General features: G+C 44.9%; 2 protein-coding genes and 2 long non-coding RNA genes across 4 annotated transcripts; 2 read left to right on the top strand and 2 right to left on the bottom strand.

Annotated features, from left to right (window-relative positions):
• The first annotated feature begins 168 nt into the window (after positions 1-168).
• On the top strand, positions 169-3,743 carry LOC100833144 (probable receptor-like serine/threonine-protein kinase At4g34500). The gene is made up of 5 exons (XM_003561810.4): positions 169-940; positions 2,300-2,404; positions 2,539-2,661; positions 2,778-3,291; positions 3,386-3,743. Exons 1-5 carry the CDS (start codon positions 381-383, stop codon positions 3,491-3,493), a joined length of 1,410 nt encoding a protein of 469 aa, XP_003561858.1. The 5' UTR covers positions 169-380; the 3' UTR covers positions 3,494-3,743.
• Positions 3,744-10,799: 7,056 nt separating this feature from the next.
• Positions 10,800-12,874, bottom strand: LOC106865875. Its single transcript, XR_001405399.2, has 2 exons — positions 12,540-12,874; positions 10,800-12,425 (listed from the first exon to the last, which is right to left on the bottom strand). It is a non-coding gene; the product is annotated as an uncharacterized LOC106865875 (long non-coding RNA).
• An 829-nt stretch (positions 12,875-13,703) lies between these two features.
• LOC112270129 lies at positions 13,704-16,462 on the top strand. Its single transcript, XR_002962486.1, has 2 exons — positions 13,704-14,108; positions 16,184-16,462. It is a non-coding gene; the product is annotated as an uncharacterized LOC112270129 (long non-coding RNA).
• LOC100837605 (cytochrome P450 90B2) lies at positions 14,799-21,210 on the bottom strand. Its single transcript, XM_003558379.4, has 7 exons — positions 20,348-21,210; positions 20,097-20,249; positions 17,267-17,518; positions 17,050-17,142; positions 16,058-16,136; positions 15,807-15,913; positions 14,799-15,292 (listed from the first exon to the last, which is right to left on the bottom strand). Exons 1-7 carry the CDS (start codon positions 20,927-20,929, stop codon positions 15,035-15,037), a joined length of 1,524 nt encoding a protein of 507 aa, XP_003558427.1. The 5' UTR covers positions 20,930-21,210; the 3' UTR covers positions 14,799-15,034.
• Positions 21,211-21,658: the final 448 nt, after the last annotated feature.

Here is a 21,658-nt window from a genome sequence, read left to right as displayed (position 1 = left end):
ATCATGTTCAATTCACACACCTGGCATCTGACTAATGCACACGATAGGTTAAAGAAATGGATGCCCAGCCGGATTGAGCCGCTGATACGTCCCCGATCTGGACTTAAATGCATCTAGGAGAAACACATAAATATGCATTGGACCGTGAGAGGAAACAAACAAGCCACGAGGCAACAACAATGCTACAACACGGAAACGGTGCCACGGCACACCGAGTCCACTGACGCTAACGAAGGCAAAGCATCTCGTACTAGTAATACTCTGCTTCTGCTCCATATAACACGGGCGCACGCAGGACGCGCAGCCAGCCACGCTCCTCTGCCATACCACGGAGACCCTCCACTCCGTCGCCTCGTCTCGCCACCACCCGGCCTAGCGCCATGGACGGCGCCGGACCGCCGCCCGCGGCATCCGCCGACGGCGCCCCCTCCCCCTCCGGCAATCGGACTTCCATCCTCGGCCTATCCGCCGAGGCCGCCGCGGTGGCCGCCGCCGCCGTGCTCCTCATCCTCCTCGTCGCGGCCGCGTTCCTCGCCCGGCGCCGACGCAAGAAGAACAAAAACCCGCAGTCGTCCCGCGTCGACCACGCGCTCTCCTCCGGCTCCTCGCTGCTCCCGACCTCCACTACACCGCCCAAGCAGAGCAGCAAGTACGCGGAGGTCGTCGTGGGCACGAGCTCCTCCGACGCGGCCGGCTCGTCGTCGGCGGCGGCCAGCTCGCTGGAATCGCCGCCGAGGGGGAACAAATTGGGGAGGATCAGCGCAGCTGCGGCGGGGGTGGAGATGGGGTGGGGGCGGTGGTACGAGCTGGAAGAACTGGAGGCCGCCACGAGAGGGTTCCGCGCGGAGAACGTCGTCGGGGAAGGCGGCTACGGCACGGTGTACCGAGGCGTGCTCGACGGCGGCGAGGTCGTCGCCGTCAAGAACCTCTTCGATCACAAGTGAGTACTCGCACGATTACCTGCAGTTACTATTGTTTACCGTGTCATTCACTCATTTGAGTACTCTTTATCTTTTGTGAGCTTATTAGTGAGTACTCAGCTAGCAGCACGGTAAGAAACGTTATTGGTAGTATAGGTACTTTAAACGGAAGATGGCGAAAAGTAATTTAACCACGGTTCCACGTATTTGGTCCTATCACTGTTTGCGGTGCTGGAGTATTTGTGTCGCTGTTGTAAATGCCTGAGTGGATCGATCGAAGCTTGTGGTACTGTTTGTGGGCATGGAATTCGACAGTGCACGCATGTACTACGTTTGTTGCTTTTTTCCCCCCCAAGGACTGGATGCATGTGTTGGTAATTAGTCGCGGTAAGTGAGGTGGTTGCAGTTTTGCTGTTGGCGTGGCTTCAAGATTGCCGTTAATTTATCTTGTCATGTCGAAACTGCAAAAGAAAACTTCTGCAGGCATGATTTTCTTAAGTTAAAGGCATAATTTGTCCTTTGTTGTTGCGATTGTACTAATTTATTTGTTTCAGAATCTTGTGATGTCATTTGACAGAAGACAAAAAAAATTTGTACCCTTTTATTCTAGTTATTATGTCCTTGATTGTTGATAGGATCGGTCTCCATCAATTTAAACCGTGTAGTTAAAGAACACTACTAATTAAGTCAATGCTACAGAGAATCGATGAAATCACTTCCTTTCTTCTTTTTCCTGTTACACATGATATTGAGATGGTTGTGATACGAGTAGGTGGCTTTTGTGCTTTTGTGTGATGGCACATATGTATCCATCTACTTAGTTAGTTGAGAACTAGAGATCGATCGTCGGCAGTCATATGCACCGACCTATCCTTACTTTCAAGAAAAGATAAAGCAACGGAAAAGAAAAGCGATGACCAAACTCCTTTTTCTTCTTCTTCTTTTTTTATCATACAATTATTCAATGAAAAATATTATACGTCTGCTGCTACTACATCTTTGTGGCTGTTCTAACTTTGAAGTAAACCAACTGAATGCATGCACATGGATTGCTGAAAATTGGTAGAGGAGCTGTTTCCTTCTAGTGACATAACTTTACACATTAACAAATGGCTAAAAATGGAACAATAAGAAGTTGAAGAAACTTTAGCACATGATCAGTGGACAGTGATGCAGTAATATCGTGCAGAATTAAGGGTTAGGAATATTGATCTGAAGATTCAATGGGTCTTAGTAAGATAATTGTATACATCAACAAATGACTGAAAATGGAACAGTAATAAGAAGTTACCATAGCACATGATCAGTGATGCAGTAATATCATGCAGAATTCGAGAGTTCGGAATGCTGATTTGTAGATTCAATTGGTTTTTCTTTAGGGGTCAGGCCGAGCAGGAGTTCAAGGTGGAGGTTGAATCCATCGGCAGAGTGAGGCACAAGCACCTCACCGGCCTCATCGGTTACTGCGCAGAAGGGCCGAAACGGTAAGCAAGCTTTCTGAATTCCGGTGGAATCCTCCTCTGCCGCGCGGCAGCAGATCACCATCAAAACCCGCGGCTAACTGACTGACCAGCATGTGTGAGCTAACGCTAACGCCATCCTACGCTGGTGTTGGCAGGATGCTCGTGTACGAGTTTGTTGAGAACGGCAACTTGGAGCAGTGGCTGCACGGGGATGTTGGGCCCGTCAGCCCGCTGACATGGGAGATACGGCTGAAAATCGCCATCGGGACGGCCAAAGGGTTCGTCTTCGTTCGTGTGTAACCCGTGTTTCTGCTCAAACAAAGCTTTGCTCGTTCTCAAACCCCCATTACTTAATGCTGCTTTGCTCGAATCGTGCGGCCATTTTATTTTGCAGTATCGCGTACTTGCACGAAGGGCTGGAGCCGAAGGTGGTGCACCGGGACATCAAGTCGAGCAACATCCTGCTGGACAAGAAGTGGAACCCGAAGGTGTCCGACTTCGGCATGGCCAAAGTCCTGGGCGCCGGCTCCAGCTACGTGACGACCCGCGTGATGGGCACGTTCGGGTACGTGGCGCCCGAGTACGCGTCGACGGGGATGCTGAACGAGAGCAGCGACGTCTACAGCTTCGGCGTGCTGCTGATGGAGCTCGTCTCCGGGAGGAGCCCCGTGGACTACAACAGGCCGCCCGGGGAGGTGAACTTGGTGGAGTGGTTCAAGGGGATGGTGGGGAGCCGGCGCGTGGAGGAGCTCGTGGACCCGCGCATCGTCGAGGCGGCGCCGGCGGCCAGGGCGCTGAACAGGGTGCTGCTGGTGTGCCTCCGCTGCATCGACTCCGACGCCCACAAGCGGCCCAAGATGGGCCAGATCGTCCACATGCTCGAAGGCGACGAGTTCCCCTTCCGCACGGTACGTACTTATTCGCTATCTCTCACCTCACGGTCACGGCCCACTTTGCTCGACATCTCATCTGAATGCTTGGATGGATCCTTTTTGTTTTCAGGAGCACCGCTCGCCGCGAGCGGCGCACCGGCCGACGACCAACGCGCGGGCGTCGCTGCTGTCCGACAAGGTCGGAGCCGATGACTCGGACAGATCCATGTGGAGATGAGCGAGCGTACGTAGAGCACGAACCTGACGCGAGGAGCTGAGCTGACTCTTTTTCTCTCCGGTGTACATTTTTGTTTATTTGCTCCATGTTCGTTTGGGTTTATGGTGTTCGCGAGTGGAGTAGGTGATGCATAATTGACACGACCGTTTTTCAGTTTTAATTTTTTTGTAATGCAGTGGCTGATTGGGCTTGATGCTAATGCTATGGTGTATAAATAGAGGCGTCTAATGGTAGTATTATTATGGTGTAACACGGCACCTTGTGGGCTGCACGATGGACGGCACGCGTGCGCACGACGCCAGGGCGTACGTACACGCCGGGGGTGCTCATCAGGTGTAGCAACGGCCAGCGGAAATTATTGATAGCACGACCTGCACGCGTCTTGCTACTGCTTGATACGATGTTGCGTGGATGGTCTGGTTCGGCTTTATTGGTCTCGATACACATCTAGGCCGGCTGTGAGCAGACCATGCACTTGATGCTCGGGCTTGTCATGTCTGCTCTGCGCTCTTGTGTGAGAGCAATATGATTGGGATCAATCGACCCAATCGGTTGGGCTTTTTTTTTCTTTTTGCGGGTAATCGGTTGGGCTTCTGGTCTGTACAAAGCCATGTACTCTACATAAGTTTTCTTGCAAAGAAGAAATCGTGCGTATCTCAAACACTTACCAGACGAAATCAAGCATGCGTCAGCTGAATATGTTCAAGGCCGCCTTCTATGGTGATGTATCCAAACTTCCACGGTCTACCTTTGATTCTATTTTCCTCTTATTGTGGGGAAAGGAGAATTTCAATAACCGTTGGAATTGCTACAATTTCATCGACATTCTTGTTGACTTGAGTTCATTTTTTTTAGTAACACAGTAACTCACAACATGCGCGTACAATCAGCAGTATGAAGGTGCACACACACTACACATATGAGAAATTTCGAAAGACTGAGCCGGCATTGAGAGATTGACGAAGTCATTGCAAGTGCCTTGTTGTTGAAGGATATGTCACCTAACATTATTTTTGACAGCAAAAACCCTCTTTATTTAGTTGTGGTAACCAGCGTTACATCATTTAACAGAAGAGGGATTAAGCAAGGGGGGGAGAATGAGACCAAGTACCAACCGGCGAGAACTTGGCTTGACGGGCAAGCTCATGGGCAACAGAATTGGTGTTCCTACTGCAGTGAATGATTTGTGCCTTGCCAACCTCCTTCAACAGTGCGAAGCACTCTTCAAAAATTGCAGTAGCCGAGCTATAGACCCGCTCTCCCCTGTTCAGCGCCTCAACAACCTCCAGATTATCACCGTTGATAATTATCCTCTGGCAGCCCTGGGCGATCGCGAGCTCCAGGCCTAACTGAACAGCCGTAACTTCAGCAGACACCACATCCGTCACCAGAGGAAGCTTGCCGTTAGCAGCAACAATAAACTCCCCACTGGTGTCCCTGATAACAGCACCAATAGTCCCACTTAATTCATCCATGGAGAAACTAGCATCCACATTAATTTTGACAAAATCCGCTGGTGGTTTCATCCACATCTCTTCTTTCCTTGTAGCACTCGGGAGACTAGCAATGCTGAAATTTTGCACCAAACTTGATATAGCAAAAACTGAACTCGTAATGCTGAGAGTTGGTTCATCATGGACGAAGCGTCGTCGTTGCCACCAGAGATGCCAAGCAACAATCACAACAGTTTCGACAAAGTTGTCCACTCTACCTTTGTCCGTGAGGGGGGCACAAATAAGATACTCAAGAATTGCCGGTCCCGATCTGTCTTGCAGGACAGCCTCAGCAATGGAATCAGCCAGATTTAATTTCATCCAAACCTCCTTCGCCCGGGGGCACAGGAACATGAGCGATATCTTCCAGACCCAGTTTGCATTGGGGGCATTGGGGTTTAACCTTCATATGCCTATCCGCAAGGACACCATAACAAGGCATAGCTCCATGTAAAGTCTTCCAAGTAAAAAATTTAACCTTGGTAGGCACATTGAAGTCCCAAATCTTCTTCCATATCGGGTGGTCCGCCATAGCTCCTTGCCCCCCACAATCATAGCTCCTTCTACCAAATTGGTGGTTCCACTCAGAATGATAAGCAGAACGGACCGAAAAGATGTTGTTCTTTGTCAGCCGCCAGGCAACAAAATCCTCACCGACACGATCAGAAGAGGGAATGCTCAGAATTCTATGACTATCAACCGGCCAGAAACTTTGCTCAACCAGCTGAATGTCCCAATCTCCCGACGTGGGGTCAATTAACTCATGAACTTTTGACAGAAGAGTCTGTCCACGAGCAGTGATAATTTTTCCAGAATTACAACCTGAAACCCAGGTATCTTTCCAAATATCAATATTGGCACCATCTCCAACTCTCCAATGATACCTCTTTGCAAGGTTTTGACCCCTGCCATGATACTTTGCCAGGTCAATGACGCACCCTTTTTCAAAGTAGCATCCATTAAATCCTGAAACAGTCCAGCATGCGTCACCCATGTCAAGTTTAGGACTTGAACTTGGGTGGGCTGATTTCACCGCAAGGAACCACACCACCAGAGTTAGGCTCGGTTCTCAATTTAAGTTCATTTCCAATGGCTTTCATATTGGACTTTGTTTGCGTAGTTATCCTGTATCGGGGTAAAAAAAAGAGGTTGTTCAAAAAGTTTAAACATGTCATTGGAAGTCATGTGTGGCTGGCCAGATTAGGAGGTGAGCTAGTTTAAATGGTCAAACCAGCAGAGGATACTTATCATAAGGGGTGCAATATTTTGGCACAGCCGCCAGAAGCCATTAGATAGCTATTCATCCATCCATTTCCTAAGGGCATCCCCAGGATAAGCCCCCATTTGTCATCCTCTTTGTCCATTTGGAGAGTGTTTGGAAAAATGGGGGTGAAAAAAAAAATATCATGTTGCCCAACGGGAACCTTATTTTTCCTTCTAACAAGTCTTTGACATGTGGCCCAAAAACACAAGCGGACAAGTTTTGAACAAGCTTTACACAAATGGGGACTCCTATTCTCTCCCCAAATTTGGGGAATAAATGAGCGATGTAGACACCTTTTAGACAAAAGGCGGTTCCCATTGGGTTATATATTTGTCAATGGACCCTCAAATAGACAAATGAGGATAGTTCGGGGCTGCCATGGAGATGCCATAATCTCATCTAAACATAGGTTAATTTGAGCAACCGAGAACTAAATATTTGTATACACCAACCACCAATTTGGATTATAAACTTAACATCAGAAAAATTTGAACTAGAGATTCAAAATTTTAAATTAAACATTAAAATAAACTGGAGATTACAACATTTTCCGATCGGCAAGAATTTAACATAAGGCTAGAAACTTACAATATGTTGGATTTTGCACTCACTCATAAACAAAGTGCACCAACAAGTGACCCCAAAAACAATATGTTGGCTTTTGCACTCATCGTCTCATTCAAGCAAAATGAAGATGTGAGATATTCCTCAACCCCAACCTAGCCTTGTTTTGTTGTGTCCTCCAAGTTAAAATGATGATGGGGAGATGCATGGTCCATGCATGCGATTTACACTAGCATTATGCTTGCTCCAATCAATATATGATGTGCTTTTGTCGATGGTCCCGATCATACTCTCTTCGTCCCATATTAATTAAGTGTCTCAAAAGTGTCCCAAAATGCATGTATCTATACCTAAAACGCGTCTAGATACATTTAATATTTCGACACTTAATAGGGGACGGAGGGAGTATATCACATAAGTCCACATCCTGAACCATAGGTGTGTTCATTATATGTTTCACTGGGATTGGAAACTTGTTATGAGTTTTTGAACTTTAATAAGACATTGTAACCTTCATTCAGATAAGTTTCGGTCTGACTAGACCTTTCTTCCAGATAGAAAACTCAGAGTTGAATTAAATATATTCTAGAACCACAAAGAGTTGCTAACCCTAAGCTTTCACCCATAATGTGCAACATAAACTAAGTCATGTGTGGATTTGTAGATTCATAAAAGAGAAACTTCGAACAAAGGAAACATAGAAAGGACAACATGTTTTATCTCCTATCTATGTTGAAATTTTATATCAAAGTACACAGACAATTTACCATGCAAACATAAAAATGTTATTAGGACATATTTTCTACTTGTGTCACAAACATGACAGAAATGTTACATTATGAGGGCATAGCCACATCCTCCCAATGTCTACAAAGATGGCCCACATATTTCGGATTTTTTTTTGTCACGGCTCCTCAATCAAACGTACGATATTAGAAAATTAAGAAACAAAGAGACAACATGAGAAAATTAACAAGAAGCTCAAATATTAACAAAACAAAACTACATGTGGGTGACACTATCATTGTAGGAGTGCGGTTAGGTCTTTCCCACGGATACACTTTAGCGTGGTCTTTTAGTCATTCACATTGGCAATAATACATTGTGTAATTTGTGATTAAAGAATAGATGTTGTTGCTATTGACACGAGACCATACGAAAAAAGTCCCATGATGTTCTATGTTGCTGCTTCTTCTCACACAACATCGAAGAAACAACACCTTTTCTGGGGGGTGACCTAAGAAAAAAGACTTAGAAAGATTTTATCATAATTTAACAAAATTAGATAATTAGCACCAAATATTGTTTCACTTGCATTTTCAAAGATATAAGATGGATCCATCTTTGCCCTAAGTAAAACACTTTAAAAGGTGAAAGGGCATTTCTCTCCTAAGTGGTTTTGGTGGTGATGACAACGTGTGTTGTTTTCTAATCTTGTGCTAAGCATTTCAGGATTTATAATGAACTCGACACAAGATGAATTGTGGACCCTCAAAAAGGAAAGAAGCGTAGGGTGTTTAACAGCTTTTTCGGTTGATTTGAGTCGTAGGACATCAATACTATTAAGAGGGGATCCACAAGGGAAGTTAATGGGTGAATCAATTTCACGTACACATCTACACCAAATTGCACCCACTAAAAGCCTACCAAAAAAGGTGTCAGAAGAAAACATTTTTTCAAAGTGTGTTCTGGCATCTCAGGTTTCCAGGCGGCAGAAGTTCCGGGTGAACTTCCGCCCGAACCTCCGGGTGCTCTCTATTAGTCCCGGTGGAATATGCGGAACTTCCGATGAATATTCAGAACTTCCGGTCAGCCAGAAGTTCCGGCTATTCAGCGGAAGATCCGGCCTACCCCGACCTGTGCCTAACGGCTCGATTTTTGGGAACCCACTTATATACCCCTTCGTCCCCAACGAGGCATCTGACCTAGCAAGCAGCCAAGAACACCTCAACTCACCTCAAGAACACCTAAGATTAAATCTCCAAGATCTCCCTCCCTAGCAACTCATAAGTCTTGATTGTTTGAGGATCGAAGGAAAAGATCTTATTCTAGGGTTTCACCAAGTCAAAAAGTTGATTTCTTTGTGAATTTCGTTTCTCTTGGGTTGTTGTGAGGAGCTCGGGGTTTGGATTAGGAGGCTCCAATTGAGTTGTGGAGTTTGCCCCGGTCAAGTTTGTAAGGGTTCGACGTTCGCCCTCAAGGAAGCCATTAGTGGAACTCACATCACCTTTGTGATGTTGTGAGAGCTCATCCCACCTTTGTGGTGTGGTGAGTTGGAGAACAGAGTGAACCTTCGTGTCTACCTTTGTGGTATAGCATTTTTCCAAACGAAGACGTAAACCAATCCCAGTAGGTGGAACTCCAGTGAAATAAAATTTGTTAGTCTCCTATTCAAACCCCCTCTCTAGTCGACCATACCGATCTTTAAAAAAGTTCGACCAAATTTACAAACGAACAAACATTTTTCAACTCCAAATTGGTTTGATTAAATTCGTCTATTATATTCGTAAATATATACTTCCTCCATCCCATATTAAGTGCCGAAATATTACGTGTATCTAGACGTATTTACTATATAGATACTTACATACTTCGACAAATTTGAGCCACTTTGATATGGAACCGAGGAAGTATGTATTTATAATCGTAGATATTATATATTTTTCTAGAAATTTGTTCAAACTTCAAAATTCCGACCTGCCATAAATAATTTATTGTAAATAAGACATAGAATACGAAAATATAATTCATAAGACGACTAAAGAAACCAAAACAAACTCCAAAATATAATTTGTTTACTATATTTGTAAACATTATCCGTGCTATCCATACTGTATACACACTGAAACAATTCTAGTTCTAGATAAGGAGCAACAAATAATATGAACTGGATGGATGATTTATTTAACATCTAGATGTTAATATATGTTTCTATAAATTTGATCGAGCTCAAAATATCCCAACCTGACATGGATAATGTTTTGAAAATAAGACATACACATTTAATACGAAGTATACAAACTTCAAAAATTAGAAAACGTGTTTGCTTTGGAAGGATGACTACCGAATCTTGGTGGAATCGAACCACCACCCTCCACACACTGAGCATAGGCCCAATCCAAGGAGGTTCCCTCCAGTAGAGAAAAGATCCATCATTGAAGAAATACAAATCACAAGAATTACCTATCACCGGACCAAATTTTGATTTTAAGGGTTTAACTATCGTCATCAATATAAGCCCAGACAAATGGTTGAACAAGTGAGAACTACCCCAAATGTACGACAGTCTTTAGACTTATTGAAGTTTGAATTAGTTCATAGAAAAAAATACTGCTATCCCCAAACTATGACAAACTTCAAAATGTTCTTTTTGAGTATGCTTTATAAAGTTCGACATAAACCAAGCCATAGTTGTGAATTACATATTGTAGTGATCATATTCTGGATTTATGCATTTCTAAACCACTATGCAGACAGGCTAAGGCTACGATTTCAACTATTACACATTCCAACTTTTGTGCGGAAGCGTACACAATCCTCACCAAATAGAGGTGGCGTTCTTTTGAAAACTTTTGAAGATAACAAGTACTTCTTTATAGTGCCAATAGTACGATTACTTTGGAAAAACTGCTTCTTTATACGAGGCTTTCGGCGAATGTTAGACCTAAACCGTCCGACAGGATTACTCCATCTCTAAAACCCTTATCTCGGATAGGAGGCAGCAAAAAATATTTTGAAGATCATTACAAAGTTTACTTAACAAAAATCTAACCTTACAGTACTGAAAGGTGGGTCCGTCATTCGGAACGAACGAAAGACAGTGCAGTGGTTTTTTAACGTCGAACCTAGAGATGCAAAATAAATTACTGGACTCGATTACAGTACTCGATAGAGAACCTGATTGAGGAAACAGCTCCTACAAAAACTACGTCATATTTAACAATTATAAGACGTGCAGGTGCAGATATCTAGGATCCTAAAAACAGAGCGTGAACCATTTTTTATAACAGCAGTTCTGGGGAACAAAGTACAAAAACAAAAACTATCCACCATAACAGCAGTTCAGGGGAACAAAGTATAAAAACAAAAACTATCGACCATATGAAGCTTTTACTGACTCATATTTGTCTAAAAGTGCATAGATCCAATATACTAAAATACTACTAGATACATGTAATATTTCGGGACGGAGGGGTACTAAATAGTTGCCCAAAAGAATTAAACTTACAATCCGGTAGTCCAGAAAACAATATCGCAGATGCAGAAAAAATATAATCCGTAGGACAATAACAGCAACCTGCATTTGCAAGTACAACTTATCCAGCATCGGCCAGAACCTTCGCAAGTGGCACGTAGCGCCATCTTCGCGATATTTCCTCAACGGTTTAAGGAATTTATCTCCCCTGTCATCCATTCAGATATCCAGTCTACGGTTGTGATCTTCCAGTCTACAATAAGCTAGAAGATGGATACAAGACATTTGAAAACAACTGAACTTACAAAACAAGTCTTTACTAGACAACTTTAAGATCAGGTAACTATAATATGAAGGCAATAACAGCGACAAAGGCACCGTACTGTTGTTATGTGTGCCAAAGCACAACATATACACAGTACATTCTGTAATGATGGAATCAACAAACAATACAGCCCATCAGCGATGGATGGTGACAACAATAACCCCAGTGTTAAGGTAACTACTACTACGATCATAGTAGGTTACATGAAGAAGCAAAGTAGACCCGCATATATCTGAAAACGGATAGTTCAATCATCGAGTAAATTCTATTCAAATAGAACTAAGCTAGTGAGATTTAGTAACATCAATGATACGTACAAAATTTGGTAGTTGGGTAATACTGTATCATATCATATATTTGTAAGAATCAAATGACCTGAATATGTTTTTAAGTCAATAGTCAATCAATTGTCAATTCTGATACCACAGTAACCAATGTAATTTTGTATTACGTTGACGTTCAACTAAATTACAATGCTCTTGCTTCGAAATAATGTTGAAAATAACGATGATCTGAGCTTGACTTCATATATTGCTCTATATATTGAAAACGTAAATTGTTGATTGTACCTTGCTCTTTGCGTGGTAGATCCATGACAGTTTCGCGATTGGAGAACTTTGTAGATTCGGATTTGTCGGTCGTGTTCCAGGTAGTCGGATCGATGAGATGAGCAGACAAAAGGACACCGGGCGACAAGGGGAGGAGAACCCGGGGCTAAACAAATAACCCCCGTGCGATCTCCCCCCAGGACACAAGAAACATCTTTATTAAGGTGGCGGCCTGCCATGCGAGCGCACCCAACATGGCAAAGGCCTCTAGGAAGTCACATCTCTCTTTTTTCGCTCATTTTTTCCCTCGACACAAGCACCTCGCTTGTTACATGTTCTTACCTTGGCGTCACCTCCAGTCTCTTAGTTCTAATAATTATCGAAATATCATCGAATAATTATCAATACAGAAGAGATCGTCGCACGAGGTACTGAAGACTGGATCCCTCGAACTTGCAGGCAAAGAATCCAACGCCTCGCCACTCCACGAACTCGAACCCGCCGTCGCAGAGAACAATACAGATCCACCTTGACGAAACAGATCTACAAGTCCAGAAGGGCGCAAACAGTAAGATGCAGAAAATAGAAGGGGATATAGATCAATCACAAGATTCTCTCAACTAAATCAAACGAGATCTGGACTTAAAATTTACTCACCGGTTCAGATCCGGCTCGCCAAACGGGGAGATCTGAAGTTTCCATGCGCAGATCGAGCATATGCTCATCCCATGATCCCAGCAAGAAAAACGCATCCGTCAACCCGGAACCTGCACATAAACAAACGGGCGTTTGGCACAAATCATGGTTGAGAGACTCACCATCGCGAGATCGATCGGCGGGTTCATCCGGGAAACAAAACGGCTTTAATAATAGATCCAAAGAGAAAGGTTGTTGCGATTGGATGGACGCGGCGTGTTCAAGGGGAAAGGGTGGAGGAGAGGAATTTGTGGCGAGGGTTTGTTGGTTTGGCAGAGCAATCTTCGGAGGACAGAGTATTTATTGTCTGGTATGGCTAAGTGAACGGCCGAGATGAAGCAATAGGGCTTGGACGGCCGAGATGAATTGCACGTGGCGCTAGGCCATTGGTCGGACAGCTGGATCGCACCGGCATAGAGCAACTTGCACCCAATTGACGTCACTGCTTACCTCAATTAAGCCCGGGATCTTCTGAGGATGCGATATGCGTTCTCTGTGGCCAACTTGACCGTGTATACAGATTGAATATCTGTTGTGGTAGGTGGGAGTCTAACTGGGCTGGGTGCCAGACCCATGGGCCTTTTATATTTTACTCTTGTCGTTTTGCTGCTTGCCGACGCGCGAGGGCAAAATGAATCTACCGTGTCTTCTTTCCTTTTTCGATAGGAAATTTCCGTATGTGCTTACACACTGAACAATGTGATATACAGATTGATGGTCAAGACTCAAGACATCTGAAACAGATAGATTGGCTGTTTACGATCTGTCATTTTTCATGTGGTCAGGCTACGCGGAATGGCTGCAAATTTCCATCTTTTGCATCGTGTGATAGATAACCGAGTGGGTTTCAACCATGGACTATTTGTTCGGATCTAAATTTTAATTTTTCTCAAACGAATAGTGTTCACAAACCAAAGTGCTTGTTATCAGAAAACAAAAACAAAAAAGTGTTATCAGAAATGCGGAGGATTACCCAATTTAGACTATTGCACACTCGCAAACATGGTTTAGAGAAAGTACGATGGACATCGACCCTACTTAGATTTTGCATAGCATGCCACGTAACATACTGAATTTTGCGAAGTGCAATGCCAAGAAACCATTACTAATACCCAATAGCAGTGCACCAACCACCAGCCAAAGTGCCAGGGAGGCAAGGATGTCTAATTAAACCATAGTTGTCGATGTCGTCACCGTAGAGGAGAGAGTACGAAGACGACAAGACAGAGGCACCTTGGGAAGAAGGATGTTTGCCTCGATGTCACCCTCTCTGCCGCGGGAAGAGGCGTCATCAAACGGAGGTCCTGTTGTCTCCACTCGGCTTTAGAAATAATGGAGGTCCTAGGCTCCACCATCTCGTTCCCCTCCTCCTCTCCTTTGCGTCAACCGAGATAAACAACAATGTTTCGCTTTTGATGCAATTCGAGAGCCATCAACTGGCATCGCTCTATAGGAAGCGTGGTCCTTGTAGGGGGAAGAATTGGATCGGCGTACCCGGCACAGGTGGCATGCCGGCAACGGCAAACCGCGGTATGAAAACAACTTCACGTGCTCCTTTGCAGTTAGTTGTTACAGTGGATCTAGTATTGTGTATGGAATCGATAATTTGGTCAGGATATAATCGAAAGTTGTATGGACGGGAATAAAATGCCCACGTTGAAGAAGGTCAAGTCTCCTAGATTTCTGAGTGTTACACTGCTTCTGCCTAGGAGAACAAACAGAGAAATGAACAGGAGGATTAGTTCCTTCCTGCCTCCTGTGTCACTTGTATGTTTCAAGTTATAAAAGGTGCACACATGTTTTGTAAAGAATTTCTACGTTTTAACTATTCCTACATTCCAAACACATTGTTGTCATTTTTTCTGATGGTTCTTAATCCTCTGTTTTCACATAAATTCCTTTCTTATTTCTATGTTTTCTTTGTCATATTCTTATGTGTATTTCTGCAATTCCAAACAAGAGAACGAAAGAACCATCCTGTCCAAAGGATCGGCCTTGTTTGGACCCTAATTCCTAACCAAACGCGTAACTGGACCATGTCATGTGGATTGCAACCCAGCAGGGATGAACCACATGGACTGGGCCAACATCCCGTTTTTTTGTTGTTCAGAAAGGTCACCATCCGAGCTGATTCCAAACCGAACACAAAGTGGATGCTAATTGGACTTTCGATGGAGTTCGCGTGGGCCTTGCCACTAGTGTTGCTGGACGGGTGAGCCGTGAGCAGAAATAGCAAGACTGCCAGGCTCCTGCTCGTATTACTTATTATATAGGCCGTGGCCCGTGGGCTGGCCTTATTTACAACGCCACTACCGAGCCTACCAATATTTTCCTTCTGATATATCCTAGTATCTTTTTATCCCATCTACAAAACACAACTCCACAAAGGGGAAACAAAAAAACAAGAACGACATTTCCACTTCACTCTTTCCTAGATACTACTAGCACTTCCCTGATTATATATCCACGGTCAAAACACTTTTCTCTTCTTCCTGTGCAATTCTATGGACCCTGATGGGGAGGCCCTTTGGAAAGTCCACGAAGGGGTACACGAACGCCTGGTCCGGCTCGGCCAGCTCCCACCTGAAATTCAGCACCAGGTGGTGCAAAAAGATGGCCATCTCCAGCTTGGCGAGCTCCGACCCGGCGCACAGCCTCGTGCCGCCGCCGTACGGCATGAAGTTGCCGCTCTGCGCCACGCCCGATGCATTGCCCTGCAACACCGAGAGAAGATGTCAACCCTTGTAGGGAGAGAGAGAAGTAATTAAGGGGAAAAAACACGCGAAATGCCCCTCAATAAGCCAAGCCTCGTCTGTCTTCGTCTCGGCGAACTACGATCGTATCGTATTCCTACGTATCGGATAAGAATAGGATGTGTTTGGACATTGACGGAGTCCAGATTCGTCCCAATCCCATTCACTCACGGACTGGATTCCAGTCCCAACGTGACACACTTTTCCGCTTGGACCATGCCCTTTGGATTCGCATCATTTACAGGAATCCTTGGTCGGACGTGGTGTGTTTTGCAGAGTTGCTCGAGTCCCGGAGGGCACAGATATTAGCTTGTGCGTTTTCCTCTTTCGCGTTTCCTTTGTTTGTTGATTGACAGGATCGGTTTTCACGAGAGCCCTAAGTTGATATGTGTGCTGCAGCAGTGTTCTCGTCGTTCTTAGGTTCAGTTGATTTGCGTGGACGATTGATTAAACTGCAGTGGTTTTGGGCACTGACCTTCCATCTCCAAGGGTTGAAGCGGCTGGGGTCTTCGTACAAGGACGAGTCGAGATGCACCGCCGCTAGCACCGGGAGAATTTTCCATCCGCTTGGAATGTCATACCCTGTCAATTCGCACGCAACACAGACACACACGCAAATATTCAGTAACTGGTGCCAAATATACTCCCGTAGATGTTCAATGGCACTGTCAAATATTCAGTAACTGCAGTCAAATGTACTCAGGAAGAGTTAATTGAGCTACTAACCCTTGTAGTGTACATCTCGAATTACTTTCCGGTGCAGGAACCTGACAACGTTGCCTAGCCGTAAGGTCTCGTTTATAACCTGCAAGAAAGAAAAGGAATACACGTCAACTATTTTTCTCTCTACAGCCTTGAAGTCGTAAGGGGCCGGAGAGCGGGAGAGCTCGGCATGCAGTTGGAATCTCGGAGGGAAGATGCTGTTCTGACATACTCGCTCGGTCCAGAAACAAGTGACGTGGATTTATATAAAAATCTATACAAATGCAAGTCACTTATTTTAGGACGGAGTAAGTACAAATCTACAGTTATAGGATACAGTAACACGGCATCTTGAATTACTGTTCTAATGTACTCTTGTACTATACTACTACTGTACCAAAAGACATGCACACCATCGACAACTTTTCAGGGGATTGAATCGAATAATTTTCCTTAATTCGCAGCGAACTGTATTGTATGCAGTATGGACAGTGATCTCCCCATGAATAGAAGCCATTCTAGTACTGACCCTGACCCGAGTTACTTTAAACCCTAGTTGATTCTTGACTACCTAGGTGATATATCCATGTCTGACGTGTTCTGCTTTGTGCCGTCTGGATATCAAGGCAGACGACAAAGATATCTATTCCTTCTTGACGGCTGGCTATACCGTACAACACATACTTCTCAGAACAATTGGATCGTAGCAAAAGTGCAAAACGATCCATTGGCCACACGCTCAGAAACTTCCGAAATAAAAACCATCTGCTAGAAGCGCAAGCAAGAAGACACTACACACTCCAAAAATGTGGCTGGCCAAGTTGCAGAGAGGCTTGGTCCGACTCCAATCGTGCATGGCATTTTCGGCAGTTCCTATCCCCTATACGCAACTGGACGAAGCTCTATATATGCTGCTAGGAGTTGGAAGTAGCCAACAAAAGGCTAGATCACATATATCTTGCACTATTGTTACTACCTAGGGAGGAAACGAACAAATATTATTTCGAGGGCCTTACGCATTGTGTGAAAACCATATCTTTGTAGTCTTCCCAGCTCAGCTTGCACTCCCCTCTCAGCCTTTGTCTCCTAGCGATCTCAAGATGCTCCTCCTGCAGGGTCATGGATCATTACGTGTGGATATTTCCATGATATTTCTGATGCATTTTCACCATCTATGTATGTACGTAGTAACTGTCGTTGGTGGCAAACAAAAATTGTAGATTGAATTTGTACCCGCAGTTCTTGGACGGCTTTAGGGCAACCTTCAAGGAAGAAAATGGCGAGGGCGAGCGCCATCGAGGACGTCTCATGCCCAGCGAAGAGCAGGCTAAGCAAGAGATCCAGGATCTGTTCTTTCGAAAGATTGGACTGCTTCATGGCCCATCCGAGAAGATCGTCTTCTTCTATGCTTGAATCTTCCTTGTTCATTTTCTGAAGCCTGTCCTCCATTTTCCTCTCTATGACTCCAAGTATGGTGGCACGCGACTGCAGGGTAAAACACAGTCCATAATTAGTTGTATGATGTAATTTTTTAGGATGGGACAAAAAATAAAATTATTGCAGCCCACAGTTATTTAGTTGTTCAGGACGACAAGCGCGTCACTCTCGTTAAGATGTTGCCTAACTGCCTACTAGTCTAAGATCGTGTCTTGTCATAGGCTGGCTCATAGCTTTCTGTTTTGGAGAAAATTATATCTTTTCAACATAGCTGCCGTCAAATAAAAGAGGGCACTTCTCTAGCTCACCAATTATTCTCTATTTTTTTCGCTCTTGAAACCAAAAAAACCTTTTATTTTAGGTTTGCATGTTTTTTATTTGTGGAACATTTATTTGTTAATTCGTGGCTATCCATCCAACCAGACACACTCCTTTCCTTTTTCGAAAAACGATGTTTTGGTTTTGGTTTTGGTCAAAAAGCTACTTTGATCACTATTTTTAAAAATATTTTGATTGGACATAGATTTACCTCAAAACCCAATATAATCATTTTATTAGATTATATTTCATCATTGGGGTACTTTCTAAGGTAGCTCGAACAAACATAAAAAGTGTGCAAATAAAAATATCTTCAAGCATGCCATAAAGCAAGCACATATACATATGCTACACCAGGACAGATCAGATACAACCTCCTTTTCCAAAAGGAAATGCTAACGTTGATTACAACAGTTCTATTATTGGCAATCTGATCAAACAGGCATATAGGATCGAAGTGATCTCAGCTAAAAAGACTGCTCAATATGTACTTCATTAATTAAACAAAATTAAGAGGGTTGCTAATTGCTTGCCAGCCGAAATTAATGTGGTTACATTTGTGGCGCAAGAGTTGGTCAGCGGTTGAATCATGATAAATGATGGATTCCCCCAACATATAATCATGCCAAATTATGAAGGTTGGTCACTTAACTTTTTTTAAGATGTCAAAAATTCAAGTTGCAATTGTATGCTGTTCAGCACAGGCCGTGTGTAGGGGAGAGAAAGAGTGTGAGAGATTGTGTGAAAGCCCATGCATGCGGCATCTGGGAGCAATCAATAAAGATCGCTTGAGTGTGACCTCACAAGCAGTAAAAAGCGGGCAACATTTTATGCCCCCATGAGTGATGATCAGTGCCTCTGATGGCAAAGTTGGATGCAAAGAAAAGCTGGTTGAGCGATCTACTCACAAGTTAGTAACAACGTCCCACAAGTAACACCATGTCCATGTGCATGCATGGTTTTCTAGCCGTTAACTACTCCTACCGTATAGTTAACCGCGTATAACGCTACTACATAAATATATATACAAATTATTGTTTTTCTCTTTGCCAATTTTGATAAACAGAGAATTTACATAGATCGAAAGATTAGCCCTCCTCTAACTAAAACAGTGTCAAAACACGCACCCGCCGCCGGACCTAGATAATACACAGACACCTTTGAACTAAATTAATGTAAAACCAAGTATGTCACTGTTTTTTTGGAAAAACAGTTTCTGTTTTAGGCAAAAATATCTTAAATCTCAGTCGACGCATCAGAACCGTCGGACTAAGATATGAGTGCCATATCCACTCTATTCTTCTTCCATGTGTTGCCATTGGATTAAAATCCAACAGCCAAACACGTCGACTTAGTTATAACTAAAAAACATGCGACTTCTCAATAGCAATCCCGTTCTTTTAAGGTCCATATACGCAACAATGACGTATCCTTATCCAATTATTGGCCACTTATTATTTGACTGTCAATATAAGAAACTTTTTCTGTGCAAACGTTACATAACACATTCCATATTTAGAGGAGCAGAGCCATTGCGGTCGAAGTGGCTATAGCAGAATGGAAAAGATCCAGTGTGGTCTTGAATGGACCTGCTGCAGCCGTACGTGTACGTGTGAACGACAATACCAATCCTTTATCCTTGGACCATCCACAATTCGAAACCCACACCCCTACTACATGCACCGGTGCTGCCATGTATATTAATGCGTCCTGGATCGATATATATATATATATATCGATGCATGCATTGGCCATATGTACACTACACACAAAACTACAAAATAAAAAAAAGGAACGGAGAAACTCTGTCGTCGCAGCTGATAGCTTGTAGCTAGGCGCTAGCTATATATCCTAGTCGTAGCCCGGCCCCCCTCCGATGATCAGGCCAGCAGCCCTCTTAATTTCTTACTTTAAGTACCAAACAAAACGTTGACAGGGTAGCTAAGGCATACCATATTCATATATAGGTGGATCGAATATGATATTACAATAAAAATCTCCCTCGAACGACCTTGCATATATCGATCGGTCGTTATGTAGCAATCGTAACACCAATCCTATGAAACGGTCGTTCTGTTGCAACTGGAACACCAATCCTATGAAACAAAGCTGCTTTTTTGGCTCCTATATATGGAAACATAGAAAAAAACACATATATGTAGTAAAAGTGGGGCTATCTTAATTTGAGCGTGCGCACGAGTGGAGGCCGAGAGGGACATGCAACTTTGGCTAGATACCAGCAGTACTATCAATCAGCAGTGTTAGCTGTGTGCAGATGGAATGGATGTGTGTGCGTGTGGGTGTGTACCTTGAGGGCCTTCCAGTAGGCCGTCCCCGGGAAGTTGAGGGGCGCGGACACCACCCCCTTCATGAAGGTGATGTACTCCAGCCTCAGCCGCTCCGTCTCCTCCTCCCCCGGGTCCATGCTCATAATGTTCTTCGCCATCAGGTTAAACGTGAACTGCACGCACGCACGAATCCATCGTTAGCACGGAGACACGTCGTCAATTCGATCGATCGATCTTGCATGGATGGACCGGTATAATTCAAGTAGAGTACCTTCTTGGCTTCGTGCTGGGCGGAGAAGACGGCGGGGGAAGCCGAGGGCCAGTGGCGGAGGACGAGGAGCGTGTGGCGCTCGACCTCCGGGAGGAGCACGGCGCGGAGGCGGAGGGAGCTGAGGAAGTTGAGCGAGATGGCGCGCATCTCGCGGTGCGGGTCGCCCACGAGCACCAGCATCGACCACTTTCCCAGTATCCCCCCGATGCTGCGCGGGTAGCTGCACTCGAACAGCTTCCCTTCGTTCTGCAGGATGTACCGGTTCAGCCCGGCGTCCGCCGACACCACCGTCCGGTCCCCGAACAGGCTCGACCGGTATATCTTCCCGTACCGCGCGATGTGCTCCTCCATGAAGCGGCCCACAGACGTGGCCGGGTGCGCGCGGAGGTAGCCGAAGGTCTCGCCGATGAAGGGCCAGCCGATGGCGCCCGGGGGAAGGTTCGGGCACCGCCGCTTCTCCTCCGTCCGGCGCCAACGGTGGCATTTCGCCACCGTGGTGGTGTAGAAGGTGAGCAGGGCCAGGAGGATGTAGGGGAGGAAGAAGAGGAGCTCGCTGGTTATGGACGCCATCATGGCGGCCATGAGAGCCCGGCCTGCTGCCTTTCTCTTCGAATTTGTATTTCCCTTCTCGATCCCTCTCGAATCGATCGATCGCTTTGTTGGTGTGCGCGCGCGCGCGCGCGTGTGACAGAGAGAGAACACAGAGGGAGGGCTAAATTAAAGAGTGGCTTTAAGCTCTAACAATTCCTCTCTGTGCAAGCTTTGTGCAAAGAAAATATTGCTAGCAAGGTGCCCACTTCGCGCTCCCTCTCTCTGTTGCGGTGCGCTCTTATATAAGTTTTTGAGGTGTGTGACAGGGAGGAGGTGGTTGTAGCCTTGTGGGGATTCTTCAGAAAGAATTTTTGTGCGGCGCAGGCAGTGGGGAGAGCTTTTGATACGCAGTTTATTACTACTTCAATTTTTGCCCAAGAGGATCTCCGTCTGTTAATAAGCGTCAACAGGATCAAAGGCAGTACAAAGAGTTCAAAAAATAATAAAAATTACGAATAGGACATTGGACCACCTAGCAACGGCAACAAACAACATAACATGCCGAAGCCGGGCCACGTCCTTACCCCTCAACAATGGAGCCGGAAAGAGTTTGCCAAAAAAGAGCTTGTGGTGCTAAGCCTCGAAAGAACAAATAAAAACCTGAAAAAAAGAGGTCCTTCTGTTGGCGAGCGGCCAGTATCCGCCGCACCTTCGAAGCCAAGGGCCAAGGAAGCCATCGGAGGCGGGATAGACCATGGCAACGCCGGCGGAGGATGTAAG

The sequence above is a fragment of the Brachypodium distachyon genome, chromosome 1, assembly GCF_000005505.3.
Source record: "Brachypodium distachyon strain Bd21 chromosome 1, Brachypodium_distachyon_v3.0, whole genome shotgun sequence".
Lineage (NCBI taxonomy): Eukaryota > Viridiplantae > Streptophyta > Magnoliopsida > Poales > Poaceae > Brachypodium > Brachypodium distachyon.
The sequence above is the reverse complement of the archived record's forward strand: the minus strand, read 5'-3'. Positions and strand labels throughout refer to the sequence as shown.